The sequence below is a fragment of the Petromyzon marinus genome, chromosome 20 (assembly GCF_048934315.1).
Source record: "Petromyzon marinus isolate PM22_M1 ecotype Great Lakes invasive population chromosome 20, UKy_Petmar_22M1.pri1.0, whole genome shotgun sequence".
In the NCBI taxonomy this organism is placed as follows: Eukaryota; Metazoa; Chordata; class Hyperoartia; order Petromyzontiformes; family Petromyzontidae; genus Petromyzon; species Petromyzon marinus.
The window spans coordinates 8101943-8114037 of NC_133686.1; the positions used below are offsets into that span (position 1 = coordinate 8101943).

General features: G+C 42.1%; 1 protein-coding gene across 8 annotated transcripts in view; it reads left to right on the forward strand.

Annotated features, from left to right (window-relative positions):
• Window positions 1-12095, forward strand: part of LOC116944038 (FH1/FH2 domain-containing protein 3-like) — a 174099-nt gene that overhangs the window by 96598 nt on the left and 65406 nt on the right. For all 8 annotated transcript variants that reach the window (XM_076068281.1, XM_076068283.1, XM_076068284.1 and 5 more), the window contains exon 6: window positions 1274-1368. In XM_076068281.1, coding sequence (XP_075924396.1) covers window positions 1274-1368 — 95 coding nt within the window. The remainder of the gene's footprint in view (window positions 1-1273; window positions 1369-12095) is intronic.

The window sequence follows — 12095 nt, forward strand, 5'->3', positions numbered from 1 at the left end:
GCCGTAGTGTAGCGATTAGTGCAGTGCGCTACGAACCCGGCTACCAGAGTTCGATACCCGCTCACGGCCAACACCAGTGACGATTATCTGAACCGGTCCTGGGCCTCCCCTGGTCGACTAAACCTCAAATGAGTACCTGTTGTAGTGTGTAAACATCGCCACTAGGGAGACAAAGGCGGCCGTGCGTAGTGTTCGCCACCCACCCCCTCGTATGCTGTATTGGCCTTCGTAGGTGCTCGCTGACAGCACTTGCCCCTACAGTCTGTCCAGGTTATAAGGGGGATCTTCATCTTTGTATGGTTGCAGGCCCCTTTACGTTCAGTGCAAATGTATGCTAACCAGAAGAAAGTTAAACAACATCAGAAAAAAAACGCAAAGAAAGAATGTAGGCTTCTCTGCTGGGTTGTACCAGGCATTCAGTAAAATAGTACTGTAAATGTTTGGTTAAAAAAAAACTATTATGAAGTCCCATGAATTAAAATAGGACAGTTTTACTTCGTCGTGCGAGAGTTCAAATTTAATCCAAGAAGTTTTAGAAATTCCATAGATGTTTAAGGGTTTAAAAAACGTTGGTATTTTTAACCGGTTTTTGTGTGAAGTTCTGGAAATTGAGTGGCTTTAATGTTATTACTAATTGTAACTCACAGGAACTCGCACAATCCTTTAAATAAACATTACAGTACAGTACAAAATTCCATATCCGACCATCGCATATTCGCCTTCACCAATGAAGCGACCACACTCACGGCAATGTTTGTGCGTGGATGTAACTTCTATTTTCTGTAGGTGTTCACATATCTGACCTTTTTACTTAACCCACCGATACCACATTCCCCAGTGAATCGGATATGCGACGTTGTCATCTTGAATGTGTTTTTTTTCACGAGTTCACATTGCAGTAGAAGCACATTTTTTTGTACAATAATGTAGCCACGTTTGATAATCGGCAATTTTCCATGCTTATTATTTCCATCATTGCTATGCACTGTGTTTGGGTGGCGGTTAATGACAAAAGACAGATTTACAAACAAACTTCAACTCTTTGGAATTAAGTTAAAAAAAGTTTTTATCTTCTTAAATAATTCCAATTTGTTCTGCCTTTGCTTTACTAAAAGATTAAATGCATGGCCATTATTTATTTTATGCATTTGTCAGGTTTGTACGAGTCATCTTTGAAGTGCTTGGATACTGCAGAGGGATCCTTACTATCCAAGTTGAACATGACCCTGTACCTGGCCTCTACCTGAACCTTTGCTATGTGTGTTTCCGGCAGCTCTGGGCCAGATAATGCTGTACGTGGACGGCATGAATGGAGTGATCGCCCACAACGACACTGTGCAGTGGCTCTATTCTCTCATCGCATCAAAGGTACCTTTCAGCAGCAAGGATGCAAATCAGGGCGGTGTTGAAGTTGAAGAGGTGGAGGGTGGCAGTTGTGGATGGTGGCAGTGACTTGATTCAAGATCATTCTGTGTATACGGTTTGTAAATCTGACAAAATACTGCTATTTTTCTAATTTAATAATGTTAATTTGAAGCTTTCGTGACTGCAGGAATCCATACTCTTTGGTTCTTTCGGTATTTTTCTACCTACGTGACTTTACCTAAAGAACCAAATAGTATGAATAATGTTAGTTTTTACGTGCGATGCTTTATTTGTGTTGCGAACACCATCTAAAAATTAATGTGCATGAAGTCACTGTGTTGCGTGTACGTATTTAAACAAAGACAAAGATCTCCCGCATGAAGCCAATTGGAGCACATGCTGACAGAGTCGACAGTGTTAGGGCCATAGTGTGCACTTGATAATCGATAAAGCCAGCAAAGATAAATACAAAGATCCCCCCGTATAGCCTTAACGGACTGTTGGGTGAAAGTGCTGTTAGCGAGCTGCATTTATGAAGGCCAGTAAAGCCAGCAGCACCATGTCCACCACTAACCCATTACCTGCTCACTACTAAAGGTGACATTAGCAAGTACTCAATGCTAGAATAATATATAACATCATCTGTCAGAGACCCAAGCCAGGCTCGTATACCTCTTTGCCATTGTTCACATTCCCTTGAGCTTTGGTAGATGATTTATTTGTATTCCTGGTGATTATTTGTTTCTTGTTATCATTAGCAGACATTCTATGGAAAAAGTTATTGATGTCCTTTTCATCGTAATTTTAGTGATACATTTAACATTTTAAGATGTGATTATTTTTTTGCCATGAAGGTCAATCATAAACGTCGATTAAAATTGAAAAACCCTGTAAAATGCAAACAAAGCCATTCGTGCTCATAGAATTGAACAATTATACAAAATGTAAAGGAATTCTACGATGGGAAACACGCCACAGGGCGCCAAAACATACTTCCTAAGCCTTGGAGGATTTACATTGTGAGCGATTTACTGGTTGGACATGGAACACACTTTGCAGCATTCAAAGCTATTGGATTTAATGCAGGAACGCCAAATTTCGCATGTAAATCGCCGCTGTTAGCAGTGGCAACATGGTACATTTACTGAGGACAAAAGCTGGACATTTCCACCGTGCTCTTTAACGAATTCCCCCCCCCACACACACACACGTTTTTTTTTTCTTCTTGTACATTGCCCCCGCCATTATTTGCCGGTTATTCTTTTGCACGTAATTGGTTTCCGTGGTTAATAACTAAAAGACTGGCGATGTGGAACTCAAGTGCAGCGGTGTAGCAGATGCCAAGGGGTTGATGGATAACTGAAGGATAGGGGGCGATGTACATGGGGAAAAAAAAAATTGGTTGCACTGTTAGTTTCCTTGCAAAAGAGTAGGTGTGGGCAAAACATTCCATCTCGGCCCCAAATCTTCGTACATATGCCACGTGAATGAGGTTCAGTAATGCACCTCGTATATGTAAATGCATTGGCATACCAGACTTGAGTGCAGGGTCATTGGTAGTGGAGTTCAGCAGCACTATTTAAAAGTGTTCGGCATTGAGAGGGGTAAGCTGTGCACTCGATATGCTAGTCCCTCGGTGACATGCATTGCTCTCTTGTGTAAAGCAATGATGTACAGCCATAGGCTTGAGGCTGAGTTTCACTCTCGTTTTTAATCCCTGTGCAGAAGAGGAAGAGAACATTCATCCAACCTTTTCGTTTAATTCGCCAAACACTTCTAACCACAGCAGTTTGAGGAGTAGGTTTATTTCCGTAATGCAAATGTAAATCAAACAGACGAGAGTCGAATACCTTGTTGCGGAAAAGGTGGAAATCGGAGATGGAATTGGTGACTCGGAATCGGTGACACGGGGCCAGTGTGTTGGGTAGACGCTTCCCAGGCACTGAAGTTCATTCCAGTGTCGTGAAATCCGGTGCAGATTTCACAATGGCCCTGATTTCCATCGCTGTCTGTCAACGTTATGCGGGGGGGGGGGGGGGGGGGGGGTTGTCCCATCAGAAGTCCCATCAGAAGTCAGCTAATCCTCTAAATTCTAGATTTAAAGCTTTCGTGACTGTAAGGATCCATACTCTTTGGTTCTATTCGGTAAAGTCACGTAAAAAATAACAAAAAATAAAAAATTCACGACGTTTCGGCCACAACACAAGTGGCCTTCATCAGGTGAAGGGACCAGCCTGTCTAGAGGACAGCGCTGGAGTGAACACAGCCAAGCTCAGACCGCGACCTTTAAGCTGTGTGAGAGGAAGCAGAGCGCCTTGACAAAGGAATTAGCATAAAAAATAGCATTTAATTGGTGGACTTAGCATGATGAACGATGTACAGGGGGGGAGCATGTGCAGACCGGTCGAGGGGGGGAGGGGGGGGAGAGTTTACATATTGATGGTGTGAAAAGGAATCTAAGCAGCTGCGAAAGTTTGGGATACCACTACTTGAAAAAATATACTGTACCATTGAAAATTAGGTTATTGTTTGGTTTGATTCAGAACATCTTTCCAATGGTTGCTCAATTTGAAACCATCCTCTCAGTTGAAATTGTGTCTGTGTTTGTAAATCTGAATTGCCTCGTGAACAAATCTCTGATAAAAACCCGTGGGTTTGCAAAGAACCTTGGTATCGGAGATATAATTTTCTCTTCTAGAGGACAGCGCTGGAGTGAACACAGCCAAGCTCAGACCGCGACCTTTAAGCTGTGTGAGAGGAAGCAGAGCGCCTTGACAAAGGAATTAGGAGAAAATTATATCTCCGATACCGAGGTTCTTTGCAAACCCACGCGTTTTTATCAGAGATTTGTTCACGAGGCAATTCAGATTTACAAAACCCAGACACAATTTCAACCGAGCGGATGGTTTCAAATTAAGCAACCATTGGAAAGATGTTCTGAATCAAACCAAACATTAAACTAATTTTCAATGGTACAGTATCTTTTTTCAAGTAGTGGTATCCCAAACTTTCGCAGCTGCTTAAATTCCCTTTTTACACCATCAATAGGTAAACTCCCCCCTCCCCCCCTCGCCGGTCTGCACATGCTCCCCCCCTGTACATCGTTCATCATGCTAAGTCCACCAATTAAATGCTAATTTTTATGCTAATTCCTTTGTCAAGGCGCTCTGCTTCCTCTCACACAGCTTAAAGGTCACGGTCTGAGCTTGGCTGTGTTCACTCCAGCGCTGTCCTCTAGACATTCTGGTCCCTTCACCTGATGAAGGCCACTTGTGTTGTGGCCGAAACGTCGTGAATTTTTTATTTTTTGTTGTTTTTTACGTGACTTTACCGAATAGAACCAAAGAGTATAATCCTCTAAATTCAAGGAGTCAAACGTTGATTGATTTTCCACAAGCATAAGACTGCAGTCGTCGATGAGTTCAGCCATAGTTTTACTCGAATGTTTTGTGTTTTTGTTTACCTTGACCGATTTTTATTTATCAACTTCGTCTATATGTGTTTGAAAATGGCAGTTGCATTAACTTCCGTTCAGGGTTGAGCATATCAGCGCATAGTAACACTCTCAATGTTTTTGAAGCGGCATCTGTATTCAATTTCAGCCGTTGACAGCTTCGAACAGTGCCTTGTTTGGCTTTGTTTGAGCAGTGATTTGGAGGGCCAATAGAAATACCTAAAAAGGATTAACTTCGTTTTTTTACAGTAAAACTGCTAAATAATTAGTCAGTGTATGGATCTAGTAGCTCACATTCTCTCTTCAAATTCTGAAATAAACAGTTAAAAGAATATTCTTAATTTAATAAATGATGCATATTATGTTTTGTGGTATTGTTCTCCATGACAGACAGTTGCTAATGTAAATAAATAACTTTAAGAATATAATGTGAATAAATGACTACCTGCTACGATAGTTGGAGCAGAAACATGGGCGTTTAGCGCGGAAAATTTGAAGAAAAACGTTAAAAGTGTGCAAATAAGCATTGAGAGTTTCCTGGTTTTAATGACATTGAGAGACGTAAAGATTAGGGAAAGATTAGGGAACATATACACACAGGTTAAAGACATTATCTTAACCGATAAGAGAAGCTCGTTTGCTTGGGCAAGACAAGTGGTTACGAGTGATGAGGCCCAGCAGCCGAGAAGAACAACACAAGGAGATAATTTACCCAAGAGGACGTCCGGCATAGGGACGGAGCGATGAAAATCCGCTCGCGTGAAAGTGCCAGGTAGATTGTTGCATCGCACGGGGGTGTGAGGAGGCGGCGGTGGCTTGGCGAAGCCTTCATCCATCAGTGCCATCGATAGTGGCTCACGATAATGATGATGATGATGATTGAATCCATCTTTGAATGGGCAGTCTGGATTAATGTATCCAACCGAGTCTCAACTGCAGGCGGAGGCTTGTTCAGCAATTCAATGCAACACCCTCTGCATTCGAACAAAGCTCCACCCATCTGCCCTAATCCGGCCTGCACCTGAAATCTTGCCAAACAATAAACTGCCCAGAATAAGTTATCAGGATACTTTACGTCAACCCGTTGCTATTCAGTGCAGTGGCTGTTGCCTGCCGACACACCAACAGCTTCTGTGTTCCTCTCCTTGAGAGGACCCATAGCAGTGGAGTGTTTAGCGATGAGGTTACCTCTTTCCTTCTGGACAGAAAGCGCTCTAATGTTTGAGGAATGTTTGTTATTTTATGCACAGGCATTGTAAGCATGGCTGCACTCATAATTCTTTGGTGATGACATAAGAATTTGGCAATTTTGCTCTTTTCCATCGATTTCACACTTGCCACCCATTCTCTCCATGTGCATACGTACATATACTTACTATTTTAGAGTAAGTATATATTATGGTACTTGTAGTTGAACGCACGTTACGTATAATTTGTTTTCAACTCCATGGTTATCTGTATAATTATACACCTTGTGAAATAAGGTGCTCCCAAAGGAGTCGCCTACAACAATTCACAAGTTGCTATCATGAGATCGATTCAATATTCCGTGCGACAAGTGTGCAGATAAGCACGGACAGATTCATAATCTTGGCTCTTTCAGATTCATGCTTGGAATTACCTTGAGAGACTCAAAGAGGAACATGTGGATTAGTGAACATACGCAGGTTAATGACATCGTGTAAACTACGAAGGAAAGTGAGTGAGGTTGCCCAGGATGCGCTAGAAGGGGCGATGGTGAATAACAACAATAATGGAGATGACTCACACCAAGGAGCTGGAGCGATGAAATCAGTTTTGTGTGTAGATACCTGGTGGATTATTACATCATACGAATCATGAGTGGCTTGCGGATGCCTTCATCCAGCAGTGGATTGACCGTGACTGTTGATGATTATTTGTGTACTGCTGGATGAGGCCCTCCCAATACACAGGCTCAGACAATGCCATTCCCAAATGTTCCCTGATGTCCGTGGTCCAATTTCTCTTTTGCCGGGGGAGGGGGGGGGGCGGTGGTGGTGGATGCCTGTAATCCAACACTGTGGAGGCGAGGGTTGGTGGATTGCTCAAATGTCGTCAAACTTTTTTCCCACAGGCATCATTGCAGTACAGCAAATGTGGACCTCACCTGTTCCGTCTGTATTGGACAGCGTGTCCCCCCCCCCCGCAATTGATTTCATATTCTAGAATTTCAGATTTTGAAAGATTTAAGATGATTTAAAGCTTTCGTGACTGCAAGGATTCATCTTCTTTGGTTCTTTCGGTAAAGCCACGTAGAATGAGAATAAAATAATAAATTGTTATAAATTGTTATTTTATTTTATCAATTTATTATTTTATTCTCATTCTACGTGACTTTACCGAAAGAACCAAGGAAGATTTAAGATGATCGGATTTTTCGATCACACCTGTGATCCAGCACTGTGCGGGCTAGGGTTGGTGGATCGCACAAACATTGTGGAACTCCCTTCTCGAGGTCCTATACCCTGACTCACCAGGAGAAGACGGTACAGAAAATGTGTGGACTCCACCTGTTCCGTCTGTATGGGATAGAGTGTTTCCTCTTTGAATGCAAGGGTTTTCTCCGGGTGCTCCAATCTTCTCCCACATTTGAACACTCATTAATTCGTCGACAACACCTCAATATGCAGAGGACCATAGAGCTTGGGCAATCGTTGTTGGCGCCAGCTGACGGCGTGGCTGCCCTCCTGCCTGTCTATGGTTCCTTGTGCCTCTCTGAGTTGTTCCCTCTCATCGAGAGTAGAGTGAATACTGTGCACTTCACGAGCCAAAGTTATTTTTATTATTTTGTCATTCCGGCAGCCTTGTTTTGATATTTTAGCTGCTATTCCATGAATATTTTTTTTCTTCCATCAGTTGGAGTGCGTTGAAGCAGAATAGTATTTGTTTTCAAATGCACATGCTTCCCCTGCTGTATCTTTGAATTATAATTTCACACATTCATCATTTCAACAAGAGGTGGGGAGAGAGAAACACGTGGAAAGCTGCAATAAAAGTGCTGCCAATGGAAATATATATTTAGTTTCGTCGGTCTCTTTGCTCGTGAAATATAATAACATTGCAGTGGCCTGCTTGTTTAAGCCTGTGTAGCTTTCCACTCGCACAGATTAACGTAATATATTCACCAGAATACATCATAGACGAGCAGTCATATTTTGTATATCCTGCATAAAGTTACTAATGCAGAAACTGGCAAGGTTTATTTAGATTTCATTAGCAGAAGCGAGGACAATTACGGAAGTACACCAAATGCGACTGTTGTTTCTCATAAAAAATAAAATAAAAAAGACTGACGCATAACAAAAACAAATGTCTGGGATCTGGTAGTGTGGTGCAGGGGTGTTTAGACGCCAGATCCTCTAAGACGGGAGAGGCCTTACAGACCGTGGCATTGCCCCTGCATGTGCACGCGCATGGAAGCCCACCTGTTTCACATTTACATTTCTCTTTCAAGCGACCTTTGCGGTTTTGTGTGCTCAGAAATATACACAGCCACCTCCCAGAATGCACTCTGCTCATCATCCGCACCACCCCCCGCCAAGCCACCTGGAACTGCAAGTGCCACAAGTCTTTCCGTCCACCTTTCCCACGTTGCCTTCAGAAAGCAGCGCCGTTTCGTCGAAACATTCACTCTCTCAGTGTCCCAAGAGAGTGAATGTTTTAGATGAAGAATAGTGTCCTTCGCCCGAAAGCAACAAAAAAAGCACAAGAACAGTTTCCGATAATGCATCCGTATGCCTTCGTGCCTGTTAAAATGTACTTGCTGCCATTTTTTGAATATTTATTTGGATTGGAATTACATGAATATGAGCTGCCCACTTAATAGTGGGTGGTTGGGCTGGCCATACTATAACACGGAAGTGATAAATATCGACAAATCAGCGCATGGCGGCCTTTTTGATCTTTGCACACAAGTTCACAACACACAAGTTCACAACACACAAGTTCACAACACATAACTGTATTGTCGGGGGGGGGGGGGGGGGGGGAGGGGGGTGAGATGGAGCTTGAACTGAGTCACCTCAGATTCCAAGAATCCAAATTTTCTTAGATTTCCAACCACCCTAAAAGAAATGTTGCTCCTTGCTAATGTCACTCCACCTTCTTAGATGCCATCTAACTAACTTGCATTCGTATGTTACAATTCACCTACATTATGAACTTGTTTTCGTATTTTTATCCTTTTTATACTTTTATTTTACTTATCCCCGACTCAAACTTTCATCGTACATTAACGCGTGCCTCTCGCTTCAAATATGTTTTTAGTTCATGTTTGTTTGTGCAAAAGACCAGCAGGCAATGTTACGCACAAGTGCACCATTTTAAACAACAACAGAGGCGGGATAGAACCTATGCTACCTGTTTTATTTGGTCCTTGTGCACAGCATGTGCACGATATCAAGCTGTCCGCTAATGGACAGAGCGCAGCGAACGAGCGCCTTTCCCCGGCTTCATTCACTACATCACCTGGGCCACAAATAGATTCCAGCCAACAGACGCGAACCTACCCCATCTTAAGGGCACTCACATTGGCGAGATGTTAACTACCTTGCCTGATATACAGGGGGTCATGCTTTCGATCCAGACCCTGACGTCTGCTGTATATTTGGAGTTTGCATGTTCTCCCTGTTGCCATGTGGATTTTTCTCTGGGTCCTCCGGTTTTTCCCTCCACATTTAGAAATGTGTGTTTTGAGTGTTGGCTGCTATAAATTAACACATGATAGGGTACTTAATTGAGCTATTATTTGTGGCCAGGTCACTTCTGAAAGAGAGCTATTTAGCTTAGTGGGCCTTACCTGGTAAAATAAAATTAGTTTTTAAAAATATAAAGTTACTTTCTAATAGCTCGTAGGTTTGGAAACGGTATAATACGTTTGATACACTGTGTATTGCCACTTAAAAGTTATTGGCTATTATAACTCCACAGCATTTGCTTCAGTTTATCCATAGTCCCCTTGCATTCAAAACATTGTGGGATTTTTCTAACAACCTACAACTGGTTATGCCATGATGATGGGCCCTTACAATGGTGACACACTTCTATGATAAGTGTGCTCATGCTCTTTGTTTACCCATGAAAGTCTCATCGATTCTCAAGACTCTTGTTCAGGAGGATCCTTAAATTGTGACATAAGGGCCATTGCCATCCATTGTTTTGTTTCCGTGTGGGAGTAATCTGGAATACCTGGAGAATGCACATCCACACAAGGCGAAACATATCAAAGCCATGTCCAGGCTGATTGAAGAATAACAATGACATGCTGCTGCCTCCAGTCCACCTTTGGCTTAGCCGAAACCTATAGCACCTGATTTTTACTGGTCGTCTCCCATTTACGTACTAACCAGACTGCGGTTTCTTCAGACGTTTGGTGCGTTCAGGGATATTTCTTAATTCCTTCATGGAAGACCTGTCAGTCGTTCTATATTTGCCAAGATGCAAAATGTACTTTAAAAAATGTATATCTATATCTGTTAACTCACCTGCTTAAACGGGATTCATATAATATGCAGCCAAAACAGTACATCCTGAGTGTAGACTGCATATTGGGAGTGATCATACAGTACAACCTCTATTTTGGAAGCTATTGTACATACCCAAACTATGGACAATATATTAAAAGCACAGTATTGTAGTCTGCTCCTTCAATAGAGGAGGAACGGCAGAACTACACCAACTCTCTCCTGAAGGCCTTTCATGGCTAGCAGGCCTCGACATTGGCATTTAGCTCCTGAGCATATTGCCATCATATGCAAGAACAGAATATAATTTATTTACTCAAAATGCTAGAAAATCCAGGTGATTGTTATTATTACCACATGTATTAATTCATCGTAGTATTTTATTTTGTTTACTTGGCCCACTGCTTGTGATGGATAACATGTTATTTAATTCGTGTGAAGGAGATGAGTTGTAAATTTCCTGATGTCTCATGCGGAGAGCATTTTGGAGGTGCTTTGCTTTGTTCTGATTTGTAGCATTGATTCTTAACAGCGCAAAAAAATGTGAAGTAAAAATAAACAAAGCACACACCAAGTGTCCCTGCTGAAGAAAGTTGGTCTGCCGTTCACAATTTATACTGCACTGGTTTATACTGATCGATTTGTTACAGCTTAGCTGTTTGCAATCAGATCGTCTTTGGACTTTGTGTTCAATTACAGATTTTGTTTTAAACAAGATACGGTTAATCCCCCTTCTTGCACCAAAAAAATGCCATAAACCCTCTTAAGGCCCCTTTAAGTTTCCTACAATTTACGACTATTTTACATAAAGCTTAAAGAAATACAGCATACCCTGCCAAGCTTCCGCCAAAGCATAAAATAAACTTGCTTCAAATAGTGTATATAACTCCAGTTTTAGATAACAGGGCATTGTTTTCCGCTAATGGGGGCTTTGTTTAGTGGAAGTCAGGCTACTGGCAGCCAGAATAAAATGCAACAAAGTTAGCTGTTTTGTTTTGGGAGTAATAGGACACCTCCAGTGAATGTTGTGCATGACCTCTAGACAGGCTACTGCTGGGAAGTCGCCAACATTTAATGTGCAACTAGCTGGCCACCAATTTCTGCCAAATTTTCTCGAGAATTATTTATTGATTTTTTGCAGTTGACCGAGTTCCCACGGAGAGCTGACACGTGTGCTTTATTTTCAACTTTAATTGTTTTTTGTTCCACCCCCCCCCCGCACCACCCCTTGTAAACGACGACGTGCAAGACCCCTTTGCGTTTTAGTTTTCAAGGGACGCTGTTTCTAAATGTGTTTCACATTAACCTTTTAAGCATTTCCTGCAATACTGCAAACACATTTTGAGCAACATTGAAATTGTGCGTACACACGGCAACATGGGCGTACGGTGAAGTCAAAGATAATTTAAATTGACTACACGGTTTAGACTGCTCCAAAGGATTCAATAGAACAATTAAACTTAAATTCACGTGCCAATAAAGTCGGCATCAGTGCACATTGCAACGGAACGGTACAAGGGGCACGGAGCAGCAACAGGAATGAGAAAAGAAACCCATCATTACCTCAGCGGCTAACACCGGCCGAGCAGAGTAAATTGCAACCGCGCGCAAAATAAAGTGCAACCGGGCGCAACGAATAAGCGAAAGAAGGATAAGTAGTAAATAAAATAAATAAAGTAAATGAATTGTCAAGAGTCTTCACAATAGAAATTGAAAAGCACGAATGACGACTATCATTCTGTATTGTTTCTCACTCCCTTGTCTCTGGCCCTACAACCCCTCCTCTTCGCCAC